The 23,317-nt window shown below is 54.8% G+C and overlaps 2 protein-coding genes and 1 non-coding gene across 8 annotated transcripts in view; 1 reads left to right on the forward strand and 2 right to left on the reverse strand.

Moving 5' to 3' along the window:
- The first annotated feature begins 1,853 nt into the window (after positions 1-1,853).
- Positions 1,854-8,845, forward strand: Cyp2w1 (cytochrome P450, family 2, subfamily w, polypeptide 1). 5 transcript variants are annotated; one of them, NM_001160265.2, is made up of 9 exons: positions 1,854-2,067; positions 3,078-3,240; positions 3,478-3,627; positions 3,698-3,855; positions 4,792-4,965; positions 5,288-5,426; positions 5,506-5,690; positions 5,844-5,985; positions 6,084-8,840. In NM_001160265.2, the coding sequence occupies exons 1-9, from the start codon at positions 1,885-1,887 to the stop codon at positions 6,269-6,271; spliced, it is 1,482 nt and encodes a 493-aa protein (NP_001153737.1). In that variant the 5' UTR covers positions 1,854-1,884; the 3' UTR covers positions 6,272-8,840. The 5 variants fall into 5 exon arrangements, with proteins under 5 accessions (NP_001153737.1, XP_006504782.1, XP_006504785.1 ...); XM_006504719.2 differs by having other exon boundaries at positions 1,859-2,067; positions 4,792-4,863; positions 6,084-8,845; XM_006504722.2 differs by having other exon boundaries at positions 1,859-2,067; positions 5,875-5,985; positions 6,084-6,174.
- A 131-nt stretch (positions 8,846-8,976) lies between these two features.
- The window catches only part of 3110082I17Rik (RIKEN cDNA 3110082I17 gene), a 100,796-nt gene continuing 86,455 nt past the window's right edge, over positions 8,977-23,317 (reverse strand). For both annotated transcript variants that reach the window (NM_028469.3, XM_006504738.4), the window contains 3 exons: positions 13,211-13,401; positions 10,545-10,626; positions 8,977-9,968 (listed from right to left, as the gene is read on the reverse strand). In NM_028469.3, coding sequence (NP_082745.2) covers positions 9,783-9,968; positions 10,545-10,626; positions 13,211-13,401 — 459 coding nt within the window. In that variant the 3' untranslated portion in view covers positions 8,977-9,782. The remainder of the gene's footprint in view (positions 9,969-10,544; positions 10,627-13,210; positions 13,402-23,317) is intronic.
- Mir339 (microRNA 339) lies at positions 18,888-18,983 on the reverse strand. Its single transcript, NR_029768.1, has one exon. It is a non-coding gene; the product is annotated as a microRNA 339 (primary transcript).

Genomic DNA, 23,317 nt, shown 5'->3' on the forward strand with positions numbered 1-23,317 from the left:
AACTGTTCATGGTGCATACTAGTAATCTAAGCCCTAGGGAAGGAGAGGCTGGAGGAGCAGGAGTTCAAAGCCAGCATGAGCTACACAAGACCCTGTATCAAGACCACCACCACCATAACAACAAACAGCAAAATTCCTTCCCCAAAATAACTCCCAAGGTAGCTGAGTGGTGTTGCCTGCGATCCCAGCCCTGGGAGGCAGAAGCAGGAGGATTTGGGCCACACCAGCCAGCCATGCAGAAGCATGGACACTGCGGGGGAAGTTGTCCAGAGATGCCTGGACACCAGAACACTTAACTCACCCAGGCAACTCTGGGGTCTTCGCTGAAGCCATGGGGACTCTCATGCTGGCATGGGAGTTCGTGCCTGCTCCCGGAGGGGCTGCAGACTCCAGCCCTGATCATCCTGACAGTCTCCTGTCCCACCCTGCCTGGCTTTTCTACACCTACCTCCACATCCCATTCATTGTCCCTGATGGCCAGGCAAATCTCAGCTCACCAGCTACCGTGCAGACACCACAGCACACCATCTGCCTTGACTTCCTCCTTTCCAATACAAGCAAACGGAGCCACACCAATCCTCCCCTGGGATTGTGACATCAGAGTCCTGTTGGTCCCTCTGCCTCTGATTTCCATAGCCCTCGCTCCTGGCCAAGTCTGGCACATAGCAACTGCTCAATAAGGATTTCTTGCAGCGATTATGTAGATTTTCCTGTCTGGGTAGGGGCCCTAGCTTGGATATTCTGTAAGTGGCCTTGGTGGCAGTTGGTTGAAACATGACCCAGACATCCACAGTAGCGACAGGGAGCTGTCGCAGCCCAGGCTCACGCTGTTGCAGGGAAGAGAGGTGCTAGGGTGAATGCAGTCTAGGCTGGGCTTCTCTCCACAGACAAGACCTGGCTGTAAGGACTGCGGATGGCTTCTGCGCCTTCCTCAGCTCAGCATTTGTGCAGGGCGTGGATAACACCCCAGGGAATAGGCCCCGTGGTGAGGGGCCCTGCTTGGGGGGTAGGACTCCAGGTGCCTCATGTTGAGGCAGGCTGCGGGGAAGCAACCCAGCTACTTCTGGTGCCAAGAGCCACCCGCCCGCAGAGCCCTTTCTCACAGAGGCACCTCCTCCCCAGTGAGGCCTCCAGGGTTTAAGAGACAGGATTAGAGCCCAGACAGCTAGGGCTGTAAACCCAGCCACCTGCTGGGTCTGTTCACGGTCTCCTAAATGGGATGGCCCCTCAGTGTCTGGGTGGTTGTGCCCCTTACTCCAGGCTGCTGGGGTGAGAGCTCCCTCAGCTTCAGCAGACACTCACTGCTTCTGAAGGCTATGAGCTTTGAGGTCCTTGTGGTGAGAGAGGTCCTTGATGGCTGCACAGGGCATTCAGTGTACCTGCTGGGCACTAGGGTCCTGAGGACACAGGGGACCCTCATCCTTTCTTTCAGGATGAGGGTCTAGTCTCAGAGTCCCGTAAGTTCTACTTTGACGGGAGGCCACGGAGAACTATTGGTTCCCAAAGTGGGGGACAGAATAGACATGGCTCTGACTGTGACACTGGAACCTGAGGAGACATGGAGGGATGGATGTAGGTATCTTGGAAGCCTGACCTCGCCTGGCCCAGGCTTGGATAACCTGTGACCAAAACGTCTTGGCTCTGTACTGCCGACAGAGGTCCTTTCAGCCCCCAACCCAGGCCCCCTGCCACAGAGGAGACCCCACATTCCACATAACCTGTAGCTTTAAGCCTCCTGTTGGGCTGTCTCCTGCAAACTGCTCATTCCACATTCTCGGGGTGGTGGGGTGGGTGGGGTGCCGGCACGCCCTGGGGAGGATGGCTATAAGGCAGAGGGCTCACTGGGCCCCTGGAGAGCTGAGGATTTGCCATCCAGCTGTTCACATGGCTCTGCTGCTCCTGGGTGTCTGGGGGATCTTGCTACTTCTGGGGCTGTGGGGACTGCTCCAGGGCTGCACCCGGAGCCCCTCCCTGGCTCCTCGGTGGCCCCCTGGGCCTCGCCCTCTGCCGTTCCTGGGGAACCTGCATTTGCTGGGTGTGACCCAACAAGACCGGGCACTGATGGAGGTAGGGTGGGCGACCCTATTTCATCTCACAGCTCACATGGTGTCTGTGTCCCAGCACTGACAAGGGAAGCCAGGGGGGATTCAGGATGCCAGAGGCTTGTCCCAGAGAGCAGATGTTGGAAGCAAGAGTGGCCTAGGCTAGGGAGATAGCTCATTGTAGTGTGTTTGCTTAGCATTCACAAGAGCCTGGTTCTATCCCAGAATTGCAAATAAAAGATAGATAGATAGATAGATAGATAGATAGATAGATAGATAGATAGATAGATAGATAGATACGTAGGTAGGTAGGTAGGTAGGTAGGTAGATAGATAGATAGATAGATAGATAGATAGATAGATAGATGGGACAGGACAGCAGCCAAGGGTCAGGGCTCAGGATTGGTGAGCAGGGTGGGCTCTGGAACAATGAGGAAGAGACTGGCAGGTGTGTCTAGAAGTGTTGGAAATGTGGCAGGGCAGCAGTGCCCTTGTCTGGGTAGGGTATTAGCTAGGTACGGCTTCTCCCTAGAACTCAGACATGAAGGTAAGCTGGCTGCACCGCCACTGGCCAGGGTTAACTGGCTCAGTAGGGTGGAGGTCCTTGAATTTTGTCTGGGGACTCTTGTTTGCAGAGAAGTCCACACAACTGCAGAGCTAGCTTGAAGTGGCTCTGCCACACCTTTCCTAGGGTGGGTCAGGCTAGACTCCGACGTGGCTGCCGGCACTAGGTTCAGAGGCTCAGGCCCTACCTCGGGGCCCAGTCTGAGGAGCAGAGATCAGGCAGATCCAGCCATGGCTCTGGGTGAGACCCACAAATTCCACTCTAGCTTTCTCATTTTTTTTCAACGGTTTCTCTTTGAAGTGGGGTGATGGAAGTTTGAACATTTGAACAGCGCCCCCTCCTGGGGAGACTGGAGGGGCTCTTGGGGTTCTCTCCAGCTCTTAAGCTTCCAGCCTACATACAGTACGGCTGTATGTAACTCTTAGAGGGTGGGTGGAGGCTGCCTGTCTGACACCTGTCTGTCCCCACCAGCTCTCAGAACGCTACGGGCCCATGTTCACAATCCATCTGGGATCTCAGAAGACCGTGGTGCTGTCGGGCTATGAGGTGGTGAGGGAGGCCTTGGTTGGAACCGGGCATGAGCTAGCCGACCGGCCCCCAATTCCCATCTTCCAGCACATCCAGCGAGGTGGGGGTAGGTGGGCATTGGGGTTCCTTGCCAGATGGGGGGGAGACTAGGCCTCTTGGATTGGTACTAGGGAGAGACAGGATCAGCCTATTGCAAGACAGGAGAAGTATGACCCAGGGTAACCTCCGAATGGGAGGGGCATGGAGTTGAGCCTGCCCCCCCACCCCGAGTGGGCCCCCTGTTCCCTGCATGCATCATCAGATGGGGCGTGGCTGGCACTCATGGCTCATGTCTACCTGACAGGCATTTTCTTTTCTTCTGGAGCTCGCTGGAGGGCGGGTCGCCAATTCACGGTGCGCACACTGCAGAGCCTGGGTGTGCAACAGCCATCCATGGTGGGCAAGGTGCTGCAGGAGCTGGCCTGTCTTAAAGGACAGCTGGATAGCTATGGAGGTGAGTGGGGGACCGGGATGCCCCTGCCCAGCATCTATTCCCACCTGAGGCCTTTCTCCCTGACCTACAGGCCAGCCCCTCCCCCTGGCGCTGCTGGGTTGGGCACCCTGCAACATCACCTTCACACTTCTCTTCGGCCAGCGCTTTGACTACCAGGATCCTGTGTTTGTGTCCCTGCTGAGTCTCATTGACCAGGTCATGGTCCTGTTGGGGTCACCTGGCATACAGGTGAGAGGTTGCCACCCGACAGGAAATTGAGCCCCAGCTGAACTAGAATGTTGGGCCCAGTTCTAAACCCTGAGGTCAGGGCTGGTTGGTACCTAACAATCTTCAAACAACGGATGTGTGACATCGGCCAAAGACAGACTGCACATGAAGCAGGCCCTATGCTCTCTGGCAGATGGGGCATTTGGACCAAAGAACCCCACCTTTTCACACACCCCTATAGTAATAAGTGCAGTTGCTGAAGTGTGTGCAAGGACCTTTACAGTTTGTGGGACCTGAGTCCGAGGGTCCCTCACACCCAGGCATGTTTCCTTGTACTTATTTATTCTTTTGATAGAGAGTGTCTCTATGTAGCCCTGGCTGTTCCGGAATTGTCTATATAGGCCAGGCTGGCTTCGATCACACAGATCCACCCATCTTTGCCTCCTGAATGCTGGAACTAAAGGTGTGTGCTACCATGCCTGGGCAGTAGAGATGGTCCTCACCATTTAGAGCAATGTGAGGCATTTCCCCAGTAATTGCTAATGCACCCGGAATTCTGAAGACTTACTGGCACCAGACCCACTCTATTGTAAGTCACACATTGCCCATCCGAAGGACCTGTGAGCCCGCATAGCTATGACTCCTTTCTTTCAGCGATAATAGAAAGGAACATGTTTCCAGGGAGCAAAGAGTACTTGGATCTTGCACAGAGCCATCCAAATGCATCAGGTCAGCTGGCTCCTTCCTGAACACCCTGAGATTGTTCTCCTGCTCCCTGGACTTCCAGGAGGGTGACAAGCCTCCAGTTCTGCTGGCCTGGTGCCCTCTTGTGGCCAGGGGCAGCATTGCCCTGATTCGTTTGTCCAGAGCCTGCACCTGATGGACGGATTGGCTTGCTCACAGTAACTGCATCTGTCGCCTCACCTCTACCCTACCCCCTGTCCTGCCCACACGCAGCTATTCAACACGTTCCCCCGGCTGGGGGCCTTCCTGCGGTTGCACAGGCCGGTCTTGAGCAAGATCGAGGAGGTGCGCACCATCCTGAGAACCCTGCTGGAAACGCGGAGACCACCCTTGCCAACGGGCGGTCCCGCGCAGAGTTATGTAGAAGCTCTGCTTCAGCAGGGCCAGGTGTGGACAGGGCCAGGGCTTCATCGGAGACGGGGGTGGTGGTGGTGGTGGGGTGTTGGGGGCCCCAGTTCACAGGAGGGGAACTATGGAGGGCTCTTCCCCATCTGTTGACCTCTGGGAGTCCCAGTCTCCTCTATCAGATTGGCCCCTGTGAATACCTGGAGTGGGCACTGATGTTGGGTGAACCCCCAGTAAACACCAGTGCTTTCCACCCAGCCTGATCTCTGCCCAGCCTCCTCTGGGTCCTGGAACTAGGCTGGGGCTACAGGTTGGGGTTGGATCCTCCTAGATTCGAGCCCAGTTCTGACCACCCTCCCTGCAGGAAGATGACCCTGAGGACATGTTTGGCGAGGCCAATGTCCTGGCCTGTACACTGGACATGGTCATGGCTGGAACAGAGACCACGGCGGCCACGCTGCAGTGGGCCGTCTTCCTGATGGTTAAGCACCCACATGTGCAGGGTGAGAGTCACCCCATGATAGAGAGCTCTTGGGGGTTAGGAATGGGGCTTCACCCATACAGTGCTACCCTCTGGCCTAGGTCGCGTGCAGGAGGAACTGGACCGAGTGCTGGGTCCTGGGCAGCTGCCTCAACCAGAGCACCAGCGAGCACTGCCCTACACCAGTGCTGTGTTGCATGAGGTCCAGCGGTACATCACACTCCTGCCCCATGTGCCCCGCTGCACAGCTGCTGACATCCAGCTGGGTGGCTACCTGCTCCCCAAGGTGGGGCCCCACTTACTTCTTCCCTTTGACTTGGGGTGCATGGGGGACTTCCTGGGTCTCATATTCACCCGTGGGGCAGGTGGGTGGCAGGAGCTCCCCCAGATGGTGTCCTGCCCTCGTCCCCTACCCACCCAGGACCCCTCTGCTTCACAGGGCACTCCTGTGATTCCTTTGCTCACTTCAGTCCTCCTGGACAAGACGCAGTGGGAGACCCCAAGCCAGTTCAACCCAAACCACTTTCTGGACGCGAAGGGGCGCTTTATGAAGCGGGGGGCCTTCCTGCCATTCTCCGCTGGTAACTTGCTAGCCTTCGGGGTGTGCCTACACCAGCTTCTGCTCAGCCCTCTCCCCTCCAGGAGCAGGCCTGGCATCTTACATGGGTTTCTCTTGCAGGTCGCCGGGTCTGCGTTGGGAAGAGCCTGGCCAGGACAGAGCTCTTCCTGCTGTTCGCTGGCCTCCTTCAGCGGTACCGCCTCCTGCCCCCACCCGGCCTCAGCCCTGCAGACCTGGATTTACGGCCTGCCCCAGCTTTCACCATGCGGCCTCCTGCCCAGACCTTGTGTGTGGTGCCGAGATCTTAGGGTGCACACATTCTGGAAAACTACCAGAGCCTAGCCTACCTCTCCTCCAGGGTGCACTGCAGGTTTTGGGGTGGTTGTAGCATTCCTAGCAATGAATGATAGGCAGACAGTCCCACACTGTCCCTCTGGACCACCACAGCTCTTATGACTCAGTGTACAGTGGTGCCAAGGCTGCTTACCCGTATGTGGAGGTTGGAAGCTGGCCTTTCATCTGGCATCATGGGGCAGAGGGCGTATCGGCCCAGTGCAGCGGCCCTACCCTGTCCTGATATGGTGCTTACAGGAACCCTAACTCACCTTCCAGGCTTTTACACCCCGGACACTACAGACACTTTTCTATTCTGGTCCCCAAGGCAGCCAAATCCTCAGAGTAGAGACTACAATCCCTTCATTGTTCTCCCCCCCACACACACACTGCACCCCCCGCCCACCCTATCTTTGGCTATACCCAGGCTTCCCACCAGGTCACAGGGTTCCCCCATCCCCAGAAGCCTGGTCTATAGCCCTTCCATAGCCCCCCCGTATACCCCATCTCCCTACCTAGGCAGATTCTGCCCAAAGTTCGGGATTGCTCCACCTTTGACTGGTACCAAGGGGACCCAGGGGCTGCTGAGCTTGACCACAGGCGACATTTTTGTTCCTTTCTTTTGCTGTGACAACTGGCATTCTGCCATGTGGCTACTTGGAACAGGAATGGCTGGAGGGAAAGAGCTTCGCCCAGCTGATGCCCCGGGAACCTTCGCCTGGTTCCTGATGCCAGTTCTCACCAACAGCGAGGAACCTACCACATTTCCTGTTTCGACTTGGCTACCAGGAAACCCTTAGCTATGGTCCTTGTTCCTTCCATCTCCTCCCCCTGCCCCACCTCCTCTTCTCAGTGGTGTTTGTATTCCTTGTTTCTCTGTGCGCTCACTCAAGGCTTTGAAATGCGCGGGTGATAACCTTGTTGCGTATGTCTGTTGTGACGTGCCAACTCCAGCTGTGCCTTCTCCAGAAGCATTCCTGTGGCCACGGATATGGCCACCGTCAGTACAGGGCTTCCCCAAGTGCGGAAGGGCAGGCCTAGATGCCACCATGAGTGGCAAGAGCCAGTTGGAGTACATGTGAGACCCAGATCATACAACACTTGGGTCCCTTCTGGCACCAAGAGTCTGGTGGTTGGTGGTGACAGGTCGCTGTTGACTAAAGAGACATGAGTAAGTCCCCCTTGGGCTCTGGTGGTGTACTGTGTTGGTGCTGGCCCCAGCCAGTGCTTTAAAGTAACTAAACATGAAGTGACAGAGTGTCTAAATGACATAGGACAAGGTCGAGGACAGGGTTTGTAGCCAGATTGTCTGAGACCCCAAGACCCAGGAAGGGGTTCATGCTTTGGCTGGCCGCCTGTCTCCCCACATTAATGCAGTATTTGGCTACTGTGCCCAAGTGCTAGGGACCGGAGACAAGCCTATCCCATTTGTTTTTTGAAACAGGGTTTTTCTGTGTAGCCCTGGCTGTCCTAGAACTCACTCTGTGGACCAGGCTGGCCTTGAACTCAGAGTTCTGCCTGTCTCTGCCTCCCGAGTGCTGGGACTAAAGGCGTGCGCCACTGTTGTCAATCTCATCACTTTTACTAGACCTGGGGTCAGCTCAGCTCTGCTCCACTCAAGTGAGCTGGCAGGTTAGAAGTCTAGAGGCTGCCCCAGTGTGTCCTCTCTCCTGCCATGTGGCAACTGCCAGGCAGGAAGGCAGAGGACAACATGCTTAAGGTTTGGGAGTGTGGGGTCTGCCCTCTAGTGGCAGTTGGATCTGAGTGGACTGCTCATGAAGGACTATGGCTGCTCTCACAGGCTCAGGATAGTGGGCCTCCAGGCAGCTGAGGGCACCTGGCTTTAGCCCAGCTGGCCCAGGATGCCCACCTCCTCCCTGTGACACATGTCCTGATCACTGGGAGCTGCGAGTGGGAGGTGGACTGTGTCCTCTGTCCTTGGATCAGAGCAGCTGTCATCACCTGAACAAGACCCTGGAGAGACTCGGCCTATTAACATTCCTGTAGGAAAGGGATAGGTGGGTGGGATGACTGCCTGACCTACCAGAGATCCCAGCCACCGTCCCCCCTGCCTCTTCCACTGTGGATTGCAACCTTGCTTGGGCACAAAATATTTGGCAAGTCAGACGTATCTGTGTAATGATCAAAAATTAGAAGTAAAATGTGTACCTGGTGGTGGTAGGGCTTGGGTGACAGAGGCAGGTGGGTCTCTGTGAGTTTAAGGCCAGTCCAGTCTACAGATCCAGTTCCAGGATAGCCAGGGTCACACACACAAACCTTGCCTAGAAAAAAACCAAAGCCAACCAACCAGGCAAGCAAAAGCAACTGTGTGAGGCATCCTCACGGGCACCGCACGTGCCCTGGTGTAAGTAAGCTGTACCCTGGCTCTTGGCCAGATGTTATCAGTCTCAGGTCACAGGTCATGTGATGTTCCACCTAGCCATGGTGGAACTCACTCTGTAGACCAGGCTGACCTCGAACTCAAGAGACTGGCCTGCTTCTGCCTCCTAAGCGCTGGGAATAAAGAGTCTCATGGTTTTAAAATCAAAGGTTTCTGTTCTTAAAACAGTTTATGGAAAACAAGCTCTCAGTGTTTTCTGCTGCCCGCCCCTCAGCTTCTGAGCAACCAAGCTGCGCTATCTGTGGCTGGTGCAGCATTAGACAGGCAAAAAGTCAGGAATACGCAAACTTGTCTTTATCTTTAATACATGGAAAATTATTTGTATTCAGAATCACTTTAAAATAGATTTCTTGGGATATATTTATCTGTAAAGCTCCTTTATATACCTCCATACCTGGGAGTATATAAGTGACTCTGGTGCAGGGGGCTGTGGGGGAGTTCAAGAAGCAGAAGGGGGACACGCCATGGCTCCCATCTGCAGATGGGAATCCAGATACAAATGCTTAGTCCTTCTGTTTCCAACGAGCTGGCAGAGAGGTGCAATGACAAGGAACACGGCCCAGCTGCTGAGACTAGGAACGGCATGGGGTTGTTGTTGAAACGAGTAGGGATCATGGAGCAGCAGCTTTTACCAGCTCGTGGGCAGCCACACTGGCCCAGGGTCCTCAATACAGGCTCTCCCTACAGACCAGTGAGTCGCATTCAGGCTGCACTGCAATGGCACCCAGATCGAATATGTAGGAGTCCCCCACCACACACACACACACACACACACACACACACACACACACACACACACCAGGGAATCCCAGCTGATGGGGAAAGCCAGCTTGGGCCAGTCTCTAAGATATTCTTGGTAGAAAAAGTAGACTCTGTTTACAGTCACTTTAGGGCCACTCGTGTGGGAGTGGCACTTCAGAGCTGTTTCAGGGAGACCATGTTCAACTCCCAAGGCACTAGAAACTGTTACAGCGTATAGGGAGGGGATGAAGCGTTCTTCTCAGGACTCCGGCCAGATGACCTGCTGGGGACCCGTGTGCTCCCACAGCTCTGGGAGGAGGTAGCCAGTGAGTGCTCGGGGCCCACTAGGAGAGCAGCTGCAGCACCTGGCGGAGGCGCTGCACCTTCCCCGGAGACCCGCCGCTGTCCTCAGGCTCAGCCTCATCGAGCTTCTGCATCAGGGCCTCTGCCTTCCGGACTGTGAGCTCCCGGGCACTGCCCCGCAGCCCCTCCAGGTAGTCCAGCAGGGTAGGAAAGTGCTCATCAGGAACCTGGAGGGAAGAGGACAGAGTCGAGGGCCGAGGTAGGGACCCTGAGCAGCGGGCAGGCAGTGAGAGACGGGTTTCTCTCTGTGCTTGCCTGGGGGGACTAACCTAAGTTGTCTTCATGATGGGGTCTCCCTGTACAGCTGTGTGCAAGGAACCCCAGACCACCCTGTTGCTACTTTGTCAGGACAAGAGGTGGAAAAAGTCAGGACAATGGTGGAAAAGAGGCCAGCATGCTGGCTTGATTCTCCTGTACCTCAGACATTCCCTATCTAAATTAAAATTATGGTTTTGAGACATTATCTCTAGTCCAGGCTGGCCTTGAACTTGCCTAATAAGCACAAGGTCTTGGCTCCCATTCCCAGTACTGCATACAGTGGTGGGGTGGTACGTACCTGTGATCCCAGCACTGACGTGGGACAGAGAAGGGTGAGGAGTTTGGGGCCATTAGGAACTTTGCTTAGTTGTCCATGTGCTGTGCATGGACCCGGACACCCAAGTGCCCACCTGCCATGCCGAGACCCTGTGACCTGAATGTCCCACGGCCCCCCAGCCCCCCTTGGCCCATCCATGTGCACAGACCTTGTCCTCATCATACATGTGCAGCAGGAGCCACGTCTGTCTTGTCTTCTGGAACCGCCAGCTCTCCTGCTTCTGAGCCCACCTGGGAACCAAGACAGACACCTCAGGATAGAGAGGAGAACCCCGGGGGCTCTGCGGCCACACTGCCTGAGAGCATGTGCTGGCCGAGTCTGGCTTCAGGGGATGTGCCCTCAGCGCAGCCACTGAGAGTCCTCAGTCCATCTGCAGTGCCTGCATTGGTAACATTAGGGATCCAGGGTCATCTTCCAACTCTACAACTCTTCCATTTTACAACATTAAAGGCAGCATTTTACACGTTTTGAATTCGTTCATTCTTTTTTTGTGACAAGTCTTATTTAGCCAAGCTGGCCTCAAATTCACTATGTAGCTAGGCCGATCCCCCAGCGTTAGCCTCATAAGTGCTGGGACTAAAGGCGTGCGCCTGTCACCCCACCTCCCCACCCCCTGGCTGAGGCAGTGTCTCTTAATCAAACCCAGACCTTGCCAATATGGCTGGTCTCCTTAGTCAGTTTGGACTGGGGACTCCCTAACTCTGCTTTCTGAAGATGGAATTGCAGGCAGGACCCCACTCTTCCACGAATTCTGGGGATCCACACTCTGACCCCTCAGCTTCTGTGCCCAGTCTTGGCTCATTAATTCTTCACTGATGTTTCTGCCGAGGCCAGTGAAGGTCTGGAGTATGCCATCATTAGTTGGAATTTCCTTGCAGGCCACTGAATGAGTGGGCACGGCGCACACACACACACACACACACACACACACACACACACACACACCTGCCCACCCACCAGGTCTCTGCACCAGGAGGGAAGGACTGAGACTGGCACCCAGCCTCGCAGCTCAGGTCCTCACTTGGCTCTCACAGCTGCTGCACAAGGCTCACAGGCTGCCCACTGAAGCCACAGTTCTCAGCCCACCTCAGGGTTGAGCTGAACTCTCTACTTAAACCGAGTCCAAGGAGGGTCTCCTGTTGTGTGAGGACCCCAAGGACAGTCAAGGGCTACATTTTCTGTGTCCTGTTTCCAGGTCCCCACACCACACATCCTTCCATTGCCCTCACACATCCCAAGACCCTGAGAGTGATTTCTCCAGGGCAGGAGGATGCAGAGGCAGGACAACAGGCTGGGAAGGTCAGCTAGAGGTTACATATAGACCAGGGCACTCAGGCCATACCCCAAATACCTGAAATGGCAGGGCAGGGCTAGTTCTGAGCCCAGTGGGATTCAGGGTGTGAAGCAAGTGGCCATTTGGCAGATACCCTTAGGTCTCCCCAAGTTCTCAGCCACGCCCGGTAAAGAGTGAGGCTGTGCCATCCCCTCTCTGGATACAATGGTAGAGAATCCAGAAGAACGGAGCCCAAGCACACTCAGGGCTTGGGATGAAGTGCAAGGCTTCAACTGCCACCTGGGCCCGGGCTACAGTCCTGACAGAGACATTACCCAGCCTACAATGAAGGAGTTGCCGCACCGTACTTGATCTGATTCCCAGAAGGTACTGTGCTAAGGCCCACTGGCCTCTGTGGTCTTCCAGAGCACTCTGGGACTGAGGCTTGTTTTGGCTTATGAGCCTGTGGGTGGGAATCTCCACGCCCCTTCCTGAACCTTTACCTGCTTTAAGTGATCCTCATGTGCCACGGGCACCGGACAGCAGGGCCGGGAGGAACACTGGTTCTAACAGAAGGCCACTCTCTAGCTCATCCAGTGGCAAGGAATTCTGCTACGGCCCCAGCTTTGGGGTGAAGGACAGCCCTCTGCCTCTACAGCTCCTGCCAAAGCACCTTTCCACAAGGTTGCATCTGGGTCCCCTTGATCTGCCTAAAAGCTGATCTAACTGGGAGACAGGCTGCTCTCTCCACTGTGGCCTCTGCCTCCTGCATGGAGGGTGCTGAGCCTGAGCACTCTCTAGAGATATGCGTGTTCATATGTACATGCACACAGAATTAAAAATAAGGTTGCCTGCTATGATTGATGGCACACATCTTTAATCCCAGCACTCGGGAGGCAGAGGCAGGCGGATCTCTGAGTTCGAGGCCAGCCTGGTCTACAAAGTGAGTTCCAGGACAGCCAGGGCTACACAGAGAAACCCTGCCTAAAAACATTTTTGTATTCTTCTTCTTCTTCTTCTTTTTTTTTTTTTTTTTTTGCTTTAAATATTTTTAGTTATTCTTAACTGTGCCTGCTGAGGCCAGAAGAGGGCATCAAATTGTGAGCTGCCATGTGGATGCTGGGAATTGAACCCAGATCCTCTGGGAGAACAACCAGTGTTCTTAACCATTGAGCCATCTCTCCAGCTCCAAAAGAAATCTTAAAAACAAAACACCTAGGAAGAGCCCTAGTTGAAGGTTTGTCACAGTCTGCAGTCTCCTGTGGTTTAGGGCTGGGTCATCATGCCACCTAGAATGCCTGTCTTCAGTGCTCAGTCATGAGTGGGGTGCGTCTGGACACACAGTAGCCACAGGACACCTCCACAGGGTAAAGAGAAGAGGGGATGTGCTTGCAGGCAGTTCTGTGGATACAGAGCTGGGCAGGCAGGGGCCTCCCCAGTACCTGGGCTGGACCACTCTTACCCCTGCTACAATGGACCAGCTTCTACCCAGTGCCATGGGCAGTGGCAGGATGTACTGGATTCAGCACAATAGTGCTTACCCTTGGAGGTACTCCAGAGCCAGGGTGGCAGCCGAGGGCTTGGCTGGCAGCGTCTGAACCTTGGCAGTCTGTGTAGCAGCGATGCCCGCCTCCCTCAGCCGTTTCTTCTCTTCCTTCTTCCGTTCCTTCTTCAGTTTCCTTTCCAAGACTCTCCTCTCCTCTGGGGACAACTCAGGGCTGGCCTCCTGCACCTGAAAGACAAGGACAGGCTGTCAAGCTGGGCGTGGGTATGGCTCTAAGACAAAACACTGCTCACCCACTCTTCTATTCACAGCTCAGAGGCTGATCTACCTGACAGGTTTCAAGTGGACGGACCACAGTCCCATTCCTTCATGGTTTCCTGAGCCTTGTGCAGTACCCACAGCAGCCATTAGAGGGCAGCAGCCCCATGGACATCTTGTCTGTTCTTTTCTGGAACAGTTCTTGGCTGTTGGCTCCAGCCAGTCCTGAAGACCCAGGTGGGGGCTGACATGGTCTCCATTGCTAGGGACACCTCTCAGTGAAGACCCTGTAGAGTGGGACCTCGGCTATGGTGGGGCTCTGGCCTTGTGAAGCAGCACTTCTGGAGGCATCTTGCCCAGGAAGCCCACAACCTGCCCTCTCCCTCCCTCTCAGAGGAGCAAAGTGGTGGACAGCACCACGGAGGGAGGCGTTCAGCAGGGCCCAGCACGGTCAGCCCACTTTGTCTTTCCTGGAAAAAGCAGAACCAGTGTTGATTCCGATGTAGCTGGAAACCCGGAAAGGGTGTGGGGACATGGTGAGGAACCCAAGCACGCCACCCGAGCCTTTCCAGGAAGGGCGAGCTCCCCCTGATTCCAGGTTCCTGTTAGTTCCAGCCCCAGGGCAGAGTAACAAGACACAGCAAACAGAAGCGCTCCCTCCTCCCAGGGAAGCCTTACCCACAATTCGGTCACCTGACACCCATGTCTGCTCAGAAAAGAGCAGTTCCTCCCCAGTCCACAGAGGAGCTGGCCAGCGGGGGTTCTAGAGGCTACATTAGGACACCCTTCTCCTCCGCAAGGTAGCCTCCTCCTGAGGCCCAAGGCAAACGCTTGCTTCCCTCCCTCACAGTCACCCTGTATTTCCTCAGCTGGAGAGGTCCCAATTTGAGGAGGCATCCTGGGCAGGGTGCCTGAGGGCCCTCTGGGGACAAGGAAAGGAGTTTGGGGGGTTAACTTAGGCCCAGGGATAGAAGGGGAGTCTGGTTGCCCTGGCTACCAGCTCCGACTAGCTCTGGCCAAGTCCCAGAGGCTGTGTGGCTGAGTGTTTGTATAAACTGCAGCAATGGGAAAAAAAAGCAGACAGCCACCCTACACCACCCCACCCCCACCCCCGGGGCTGGCAGGCCTGCCTCTGACCCCACAACCACATGGGGTGGGGATGCACAGAGCCACCAGGGCCAAGGTCCATCAAAGGAGAAGACAGGCAGTGGAGTAGTGAGATGATGATCTGGGGAGGGGGGTATTAGCCTCCCACTGTCTATAAGACATGACCTCAGCAACCCCAGGCCAGGATCCTGGTCTTAGGGTCTAAAGATGCTGTCTGCAGACACCTGCTGAGAGGCCTATCACACACACTACAAGCTCTGAGGACTGGCTGAAGTCTCCGGGGGCTCTGCAGCCTGTGTGTCCTCCAGGAAGGAGAGCCATGGTTCCTGGATCGAGTTGGTACAAGAGAGACAAGGTGCCACCAAGATCATAATCGTGGAATTCAGTCTCTGTTGAGGCTAGCACAGATACTGCAGGAACCCAACTCTGGGGGGGGGGGGGAGGGAGAGAAGGAGGGAGGGAGGGAGGGAGGGGGGAGAGGGAGGGGGAGGGGGAGGGGGAGGGAAAAAGGGAGGGAGAAAGGGAGGGAGGGGGAGGGAGGGAGAGGGGGGGAGGGAGGGGGAGAGGGAGAGAGAGAGAGAGGGAGGCAGGCTGACTGAGTGCATGAGGCCCTGGTCAGGTCAGTATGCAATCCCAGGTGCTGGGATCTCTCACATGGGGAACTGAGTCCCTGCCCCTGCCCCTGCTGGGAATGAGCCACATGGCAGACTCTGTTATGCAACTTCCCCCATCTTCAGAAACTACAAGAATAGATCCCCACTTCTGCTAAATGGGCTCTGACTTCTCTCTTCAGAGACCCCACCATGCTGTCTCTGGCACTGGGTTTGAACTCTTGGAGGATCCACCAAGCCTTTGCCTGCTTGCTCATGTCAGCAACTCTTTTAATCCAGCAGCGGTTCTCAACCTGTGGGTCACAAACCCCCAACCAATGGGACCGCCCCGCCACCCCCCGCCCGCTAGTCACATTACAGTTCTTGATAGTAGCAAAACTACAGTGAGGAAGTATTAATCAAATTAATTTTCTGGAGGTGGGGTCACCACAACATGTATCAAAGCACTGCAGCATCAGGAAGGCAGGCTGAAAACCACTGCTCTACAGTGACCGATCACAGTGTTCCCCCGAAATGCCTCCCGCCCCAAAACCTAACACTGCCTTTCCACTGGATCTCTGAGGGGGATCATGCTGGCCCTTGTGGAGACTGTAGAGGGAGGTCTCTATCTGTAGCCACTGAAGAAACCACATCCCAGTGCCATCACTCTGTCGTTTGGGATTTGACAGAGAGAGAAAGGACACATCAAAGTTAGGCAATGGGAGCTGGGGCTGGGGCTCAGTTGGTACAGTGTTTGCCTAGCATGCAGACACTGGCTTCTAGCCCCAGCATTGCATAACCCAGGCAACGTGGAACACTTGCCCATCCTAGTACCGCGTATTGGCGGTGGGATTCCAAACACACACCGCCACAGTCAGCTTTCAGGGGGCTCTCATGGGATCTGACCCCGGTCCTCCTGCTTGTCGGGCAAGCGCTGGACTGACAGCCGTCTCTCCACCTCCTGTTTCTTTTTTGTCGTTGTTGTTGTTACTTTTTAAAATATTTACTTATGTGCATAGATGTTCTGCCCACATATATGTACACGCATGTGTGTGCCTGGTACCCTCTGATGTCAGAAGTGGGTGTCAGGTCCCCTGAAACTGGAGTTATTGGAGAACGGGATGGTTTGGTCACATGGGTACTGGTGTTGAGACTGGATCCTCTGGAAGAGGGACAAGTGCTCTAAACTGAGACCCCCATCTTTCCAGCCCCCTGGTTTTCAAAGAGGAACTTGGTACGTGGCCCAGGCTGGCACTTCTCCTGTCTCTGTAGCCTCTGGAGTCCCGGGATTAGAGCTGCCCTCTTTTCCAGCTCTTTTTTAAAAGAGAGGTAGGGTGTGGCACACACATGCTGGGTGGAGATGGCTCGGTGGGTTAGAGCACTTGTTGCTCTTACAGAGGACCTGGGTTTGGTTCTCAGCACCCACATGGTAGCTCTCAATCATTTGTAATTGTAGCTCCAGAGGGCCCAAAGTCCTCTTCTGAACTCTGGGTACATATGTAATGCTCATTCAGGCATGCATATAAAACATGCACACTGGCCTGAGCGAATGCTGCACCCACGGAGGGTCCTTGTATGGATGGTGGGCTCAGCTCTTTGCTGTCCCTACCAAAGCCAAGGAAGGCTGACACTTTGGGGCCAGTGCAGCATCAGCAGTCTCCCAAATGGCACACCCTGAGGGTTCCTCCACCCACATCTCCATCACCACTCATGGTTTGCACTGATCCAGGGCTGGCGGAGCAGGCAGCCTCTGTCCCATGCTAACAGGCAAGGCTTGCTGGGTGACTCTGGAGATTGAGAAGAAAACTGGACCATCTCCCAACAGCCTTGGTAGCTAAATTCAAGACTGCCTGGTGTCCATGACAGGGCACAGCCTGTGTGTGTGTGTGTGTGTGTAGGTTAGCTGGTAAGCTGACCTGGAATTATAAAGCCCAGGCTAGCTAGCGTCCCCTTAGGGGCAATCTTGCCTCAGGCTCCCTGAGTTCTGGATGTTGAGAAGAGTCCTGGCCAGGCATTCTGAGCCACACTGGTAAGGGGAGTCTGGCCTGCTTGTGCCTGTTGCTGGTGAGGAGGCTTAACTCTACCATCTGTAAGCAGGGGCATCCTGGTGAGTGGGTGTTTTCTGCCAGCTCAAAGACTCCAGGCGGCACTTTCTCCCTTGCCCTCACCAGGCTGTGTGTAAACCCAGGACCAACCTTGAACCAGGGCAACTGCGTGGGCCTGCTTCTCTTGTTTGTTCCCCAGGTTTAATCAGGAAGCCCTGGTTGAACCTTACTGTTTTTGAAGCCTCAGGCGCTGAGGAGGCACACAAAGGTGGGTGCTGCAGCAAACCGCAGCTTCAAGCACCCCACCACTGCCCCTCCCTTGGGTCCCATGGGGGTAAAAGAGGCCTTCTGTGTAGGAGGAAGGGCAAGGGCCCACTGTCCTTCCCCAATGAAGTTCACAGGGCAGAGAGATGTTCTCCTTCTCCACACAGCTAGAAGGAGCTGCTGGCCCTGGCCAGGGCATCACCTGTGCTGGGGCAGTATGACTGGGGATATTCTCTTAATAGGGATTTGTGCTGTCCTGGGGAGGCAGTCAATGCCCAGCGTTTTTGAGCATCCACTGGGCTCAAAAACATCTTGTTCAAACGTTCTTGGAATTGTGGAGGAGGTTGGTGAATATGTCCTGAGGATTGAAAGTCCAAGGCTAGCTTGAGCTTAGCAAGTCTGTCTCAAACATAAACAAAAACCCCTCAAAGGTTAGTTGTAGACCTTGGCAGTAGAGGCCCTGGTAGCCAGTGCCAGACACACAGCTCTGTAGGACCTTCTTTCTTGGAATGACTGAGTCAGGTGTAAGGATGAACACAGGTGAGGGTAGAAGGACCCTCTGTTGTCCCCACCCCATCATGTGACCAGAGCAGCTGTACTGGGGGCGCAGCTGAGTGGCAGGGAATCCAGTCATTTGACCCGCTTCACACAGGACAGAGTCCCAAGGGCACAGCAGATGGTCGATGGAGCCCAGCACCTGGCCTGTCTATCACATACCCAGGTGGTGCCTCCAAGGCTGGGGCATGGTCTCTGGTCCCTACCACCCCTATACCTGTTCCCCAGACATTGGGAATGGCCTACAAGTGACAGCGATGTTTGTGGGGGGAGACCACGAAGCCTGCTGAGGCTGACGAGCTGGGTGCCAAGGCCAGTGGACTCTGTTCTCATTCCCCAGCCCAGAATCAGCCCTCCTCCATTCAGTTGGAGCCAGCCCGAGTCCAGGGTCCCACAGAGGTGTTCGACCTTGAGAGCCCATTCCGGTTCACAGACCTCAGCAGACTGCTGCCCGGCTATGCACTCACTCGGTAGCAAGATTTCCAGAAGACAAAGCAAAAGCACAACAACATAATGAAGAGAGGGGAGAGAGTTTGTTTTAAAGGAAGCTTTTTATTTGGAGGTAATTACTGAAACACAGTGGATGTAGAAGTGACCCAGGGACACCAACTGCCAGGACATAGGTCACACGCAGTAGAATCAACTGGTGCTACAGAGGACACACACAGAGGGAGAGACCTGGAAGGCTCCCTCCTGGCTCCTCTCCCCTCCCCCTCAGTGTCTGCGTAGGTTAAGATGATTAGGACCCCAGAGGGGTCAGTGCCTTGCGTCACCGCACAGAGAAACCAGAGTCCCCTCCATCCACGGAACAACCTGCAGATCTGCACAATCGAGTTCAAGAAGGTACAGCATGAACAGCCAGCGACTGAGCACCCTGGTCTGCAGGCAAGGGTCTGTGGACAGTGCAGGGGTGGACACCGGCTCTGTCGCCGAGGCGCTCACAGGCAGGCATACGTGAGCTCCTGGAGGACAGGGATAGTGGCCACCCCGTCCAGCTCTGCACAGCTGTGCTCTCACCACCTTGGTGCCAAGGCAAGGGTCACACCCACCTAGGGATCCCCTTCTAGATATGACTTTTCAAATGCACAAAATGTCACTTAAGCCCCATGCTTGAAAAAGACAAAGATGACAGATGCGGCACCCTGCCTCCTCAGTGACCTGAATGGCGGAAGTGAGCAGCAGATCTGATGTATCCCTGAGAAACAGGAGACTGGGCCATCACCAGCTGCCACAGGACACACGAATCCCCAGAGGTGATGTTGTCACCGCCACCAAGCCCAGGCTCTGTCCAGGCCACAGGTCCTTCTGCAGTCACGGCAGAAACACCCTGTGTCACTTACTTGGGGGTTAAACACAGGCTAAAGCCTAAGTCTTGACCTCAGGCTGCCCAGAGAATTAACTTTCTCACAGACTCCAGCACAGACCACAAGGCCTCTAGGCTGTGAGTCCCCGACTATACATCGGTTTTCTTGGCTCTCTGGCCTCAGCTCACCTGACTCAGGCTGACTGGCCCCACCAACAAGGTTATGAAGGTCCCATGGGTTTTCTAGGTCTAACCTCTCCCACTGCTATCTCACATGTCCCCAGTTCCAACACAGGAGCAGACAGACCCCAGGAGCTTGAACAGGGTGCAGATTTCCTTGACTAGGCTGAGGGGCTGGCTCCAGAAGATAAAACTTCCGTCCCTTTGCCTGCAGATCACAGGAACTGGTCCCAGCAGCTCTGGCACAAGTTTAAGTGGGAAGCCCAACTCGGCCATCAGTGAAGCTCCTGGTCCAAGAGCAAGGACAGAGTCAGCCCCTGCCACCTGAATCACGGGCGTGAGGGCGACACACACAACAAGCTCCCACCTAGGTCTACTCAGAAATGGCAGAAAGCAGCCAACAGGCAGGGAAGAGGGCCCTGCAGCGGGGGAGATGGGGAGGTCTCTAATCAGACCCCTGCAGTAGGAGACCCTGAAGTGAAGGAGAGGGAGGGGCTTGCATCTATAACTGAGCATTCCCAGGCCAGGAAAAGCCTGCTGACACAAGAACCTGTGTACTGTGCAGAGCCTGCGCTGCGTCCCTGAGCCGAGCGAGACTCAGTCTCATTTCAGCTGCAGTCTGCCTCCTTCGCCCTAGCTGGAGGCCTTCTTTCTAGCCAGGGCCAGGTACCCACATCCCCTTCTCTAGAGCTTCCCGGCATGCCCACCACCCAGGGATGCTTGTTCTAGCCTGGTTTCCACGTGCCCCACTCCCAATTCTATTTGAGTGTGCCGGTAATCAAAATGCTTTTGATTTTGGCTTCCTCTGGTAGAGCAGCTGTGTTCACACATCCCAAACTGCCTAGTGGACCCCCAAGTGACATTAAGGTCATGGAAGCTTTCTTGCTGTGGCCAAGGAAAGGCCATTTCTCCTGCTACAACGGGCCCAGCAACCACCCTGCAAGCAAGGTCAGATGTCTCTGCTCACCTGGGTAAGTGACTCCCTAGCAATCCAAAACTCCCCACCCCCCTTTTTTTAAAACAGCAGAAATGTGAAGACAGCTCTGAGCCAACGAGGGCAGAGATGACCAGAACAAACACTGGGGCACAAACAACACTCGCAGGATCCTCTATAGTTCCTACTTTTTGTGCTGATCTTGCTATTATAATGCAGAGCGGATTTCTAAAGCTTGAAAAGCCCACTAAGCAAAGTGTGGGAGTCATCCAAGGTGCGGGTGCAAGCAGCTACAACTGGGCAGAAAATGGGGTCTCCCAGGGAAAAAAAAAAAACCAAACAAACAATTATGTACTGTCAAAGACTATCAGCCACCAGGCTTCCACATTAGCTGAGCAGCCTGCGATCCTATTTCTCCTGCGAGTGTCAGCCTGTGAGCACAGCCTGCCAAGTTCTCACCTCCAGACCCTAACTATACCACCTTCCCCACAGACTTTAAGGAGTTCCTGCAGGAAGGCTGACCTGGGAGCAATTGAGAAGGCCTGCAACAAAGTCTGCCTCTTGGGAGGTGGAAAAAAACAAAACAAAACACAAAAACCCAGGCTAGTGGAGCAGGCAAGAATGAAATCAACATTACACAGGGACTTCATTAAGTGCCATAAAGTTTGTTGTTATGCCCCTCCCACTGTTCACAAGCAGTTTTTTGGGTCAGGGCTCTGCACACACCGCGGACACCCAGGAGGGTCCTCCTGGGTGTCCATGTTAACCTGGCAAGTTAACCTGGCATGTTAACCTGGCAAGCGGTCTCAAAGCCTAAGACTCAAAGTCTAATAAGACTATGAGCGGGGCCCAGGCTATGGGCTCAGGGGTGGGAAGGCAGGCAGCGGTGCGAAGGGACACCTGGACGACCTCGCGTGGCTACAGAGCGAGGCCACCACCGATGCCTCGGGGTCACCTGGCGCCGCCCGCGCCTGGCCACGCACTGACCTCGCTCGTAGGCAGCGGGGAGTTGTTGGCGCGAACTGCCGAGACCCAGGACGCTTCACAGCAGCGAGTCGGGACTGGGGCGGAACCAGATCTAGCCGGCTGGACAGTGACGCAGGCGCGCCTGCGCCCTCGGCGTGTGGGCGTGGCCTCTGCCGGGACACGTGCCTGAACCAAGGGGGATTATTGTATGTAGGGGGCGTGGTTGGCCGCATCCTTGTTTAACCTAGGCTGTGGCTGGGGTGTGTGCTCTTGCCAAGCCACCCTCCAGCTTGCCGCGGACTTGTATTCCATAGATCCGGACACGGAATTAGGAGAGGCCCCCAGCGGTTGGGAGCACTTACTGATCTTACAAAAGGCCGGTTGGGTTCCCAGAACCCACAAACACCATCATTTCCATTTCCAGAGTGGTCTGATGCGCTCTTACACACACACACACACACACACACACACACACACACACACACACACACACACTGAATGAATGCATGAATGAGAGGGAAAAATCCAGCGATCCTCTGCCTCAATCTCCAGGTGCTGTCATTACTAGAATAAGACACCTTGCCAGGTGCCCAATACAAGAAGGACAGTAGGAAATGACCTACAGTTGGTAGTTAAGAACACAAGCTGCACTTCCACACTCTTGACCTTAGCAGTGAAGGAAATATGGAGATGCACCAAGGCGGACCTTGGGGCATGTGATGAAAGTCTGCTCCCAAGGCGGTGAGGAGATGTCCTCCTACTGTAAGGGCTACCAGGAAGCAGGGCTGGCATATCTGGAGCGATGTGGGAAGAACCTGCTGTATCAGAGCCGGCCACAGACACAGCGCCGTGCTCCAGTGGGGATGCTGCGGTAGTTAGGAGGAGCCTCTGTGCTGTTTTCCAACCAGGAAGCCCTTATCTATTTCAAAATACAACGTTGAAAATAGCAAAGGTAAAAGAAGAGGAGTAACTACAACATCCTCTGTGCTTTGGCCATCTTGGCTAGTTGTGGGTTTAGTTGTGGTTTTAGTCAGCTTGACACACGCAAGGGTCACTGAGGATGAGAGAGGAACAGCAATTGAGAAGCTGCTTCCATCAGACTAGCCGGAAGGCAAGTCTGTGGGTGCATTCTTTTTGTTATTTTTGTTAGTGATTGATGTGTGAAGGCCCAGCCCACTGTGGGCAGTGCCATCCCTGGGCAGGTAGGCGGAGAACCAGCCAGCAATCAGCTCTTCCATAGTTCCTTGAGTTTTTGCTCTGACCTCCCTCTGTGCTCATGTGTGACCTGAGAGGGTTAGAAGAAATAAACCCTTCTCTTCCCAGTTGCTTTTGGACACAGTGTCTTATCACAGCATTAGAAACACTAAGTTAGACACCTGGGGTTGGCTGGGCAGCCCAGGGGTCCTGACCCCACCTGAGCCATAGACTGAGGGTGACAACCCTGGAGAACGAATGAACCAAGAGGGAGGTGGGAAGCCCTTCCCCTACCCAGTACTTCCTACATGGCTTCCTTCCTTCCTTCCTTCCTTTCTTTCTTTCTTTCTTTCTTTCTTTCTTTCTTTCTTTCTTTCTTTCTTTCTTTCTTTCTTCTTTTGGTTTTTTGAGACAGGGTTTCTCTGTATCGCCCTGGCTGTCCTGGAACTCACTCTGTAGACCAGGCTGGCCTTGAACTCAGAAATCCACCTGCCTCTGCCTCCCGAGTGCTGAAATTAAAGGCATGCGCCACTATGCCCGGCTTTCTTTCTTTTTTAAGACAGGGTCTCACTATGTAGCTCTGGCTGTCCTGGAACTCACTCTGAAGATCAGGCTGGCCTTGAACTCATAGAGATCTGCCTGCCTCTGCCTCCTGAGTGCTGGGATTAAAGGCGTGCTCCACCGTACTGACTAAAGGTGTGGAAAAAGACAAGACACCTTGCTGGCTTACAGACAATTCCGTTAGACT

This window comes from Mus musculus, chromosome 5, assembly GCF_000001635.26.
Source record: "Mus musculus strain C57BL/6J chromosome 5, GRCm38.p6 C57BL/6J".
In the NCBI taxonomy this organism is placed as follows: Eukaryota; Metazoa; Chordata; class Mammalia; order Rodentia; family Muridae; genus Mus; species Mus musculus.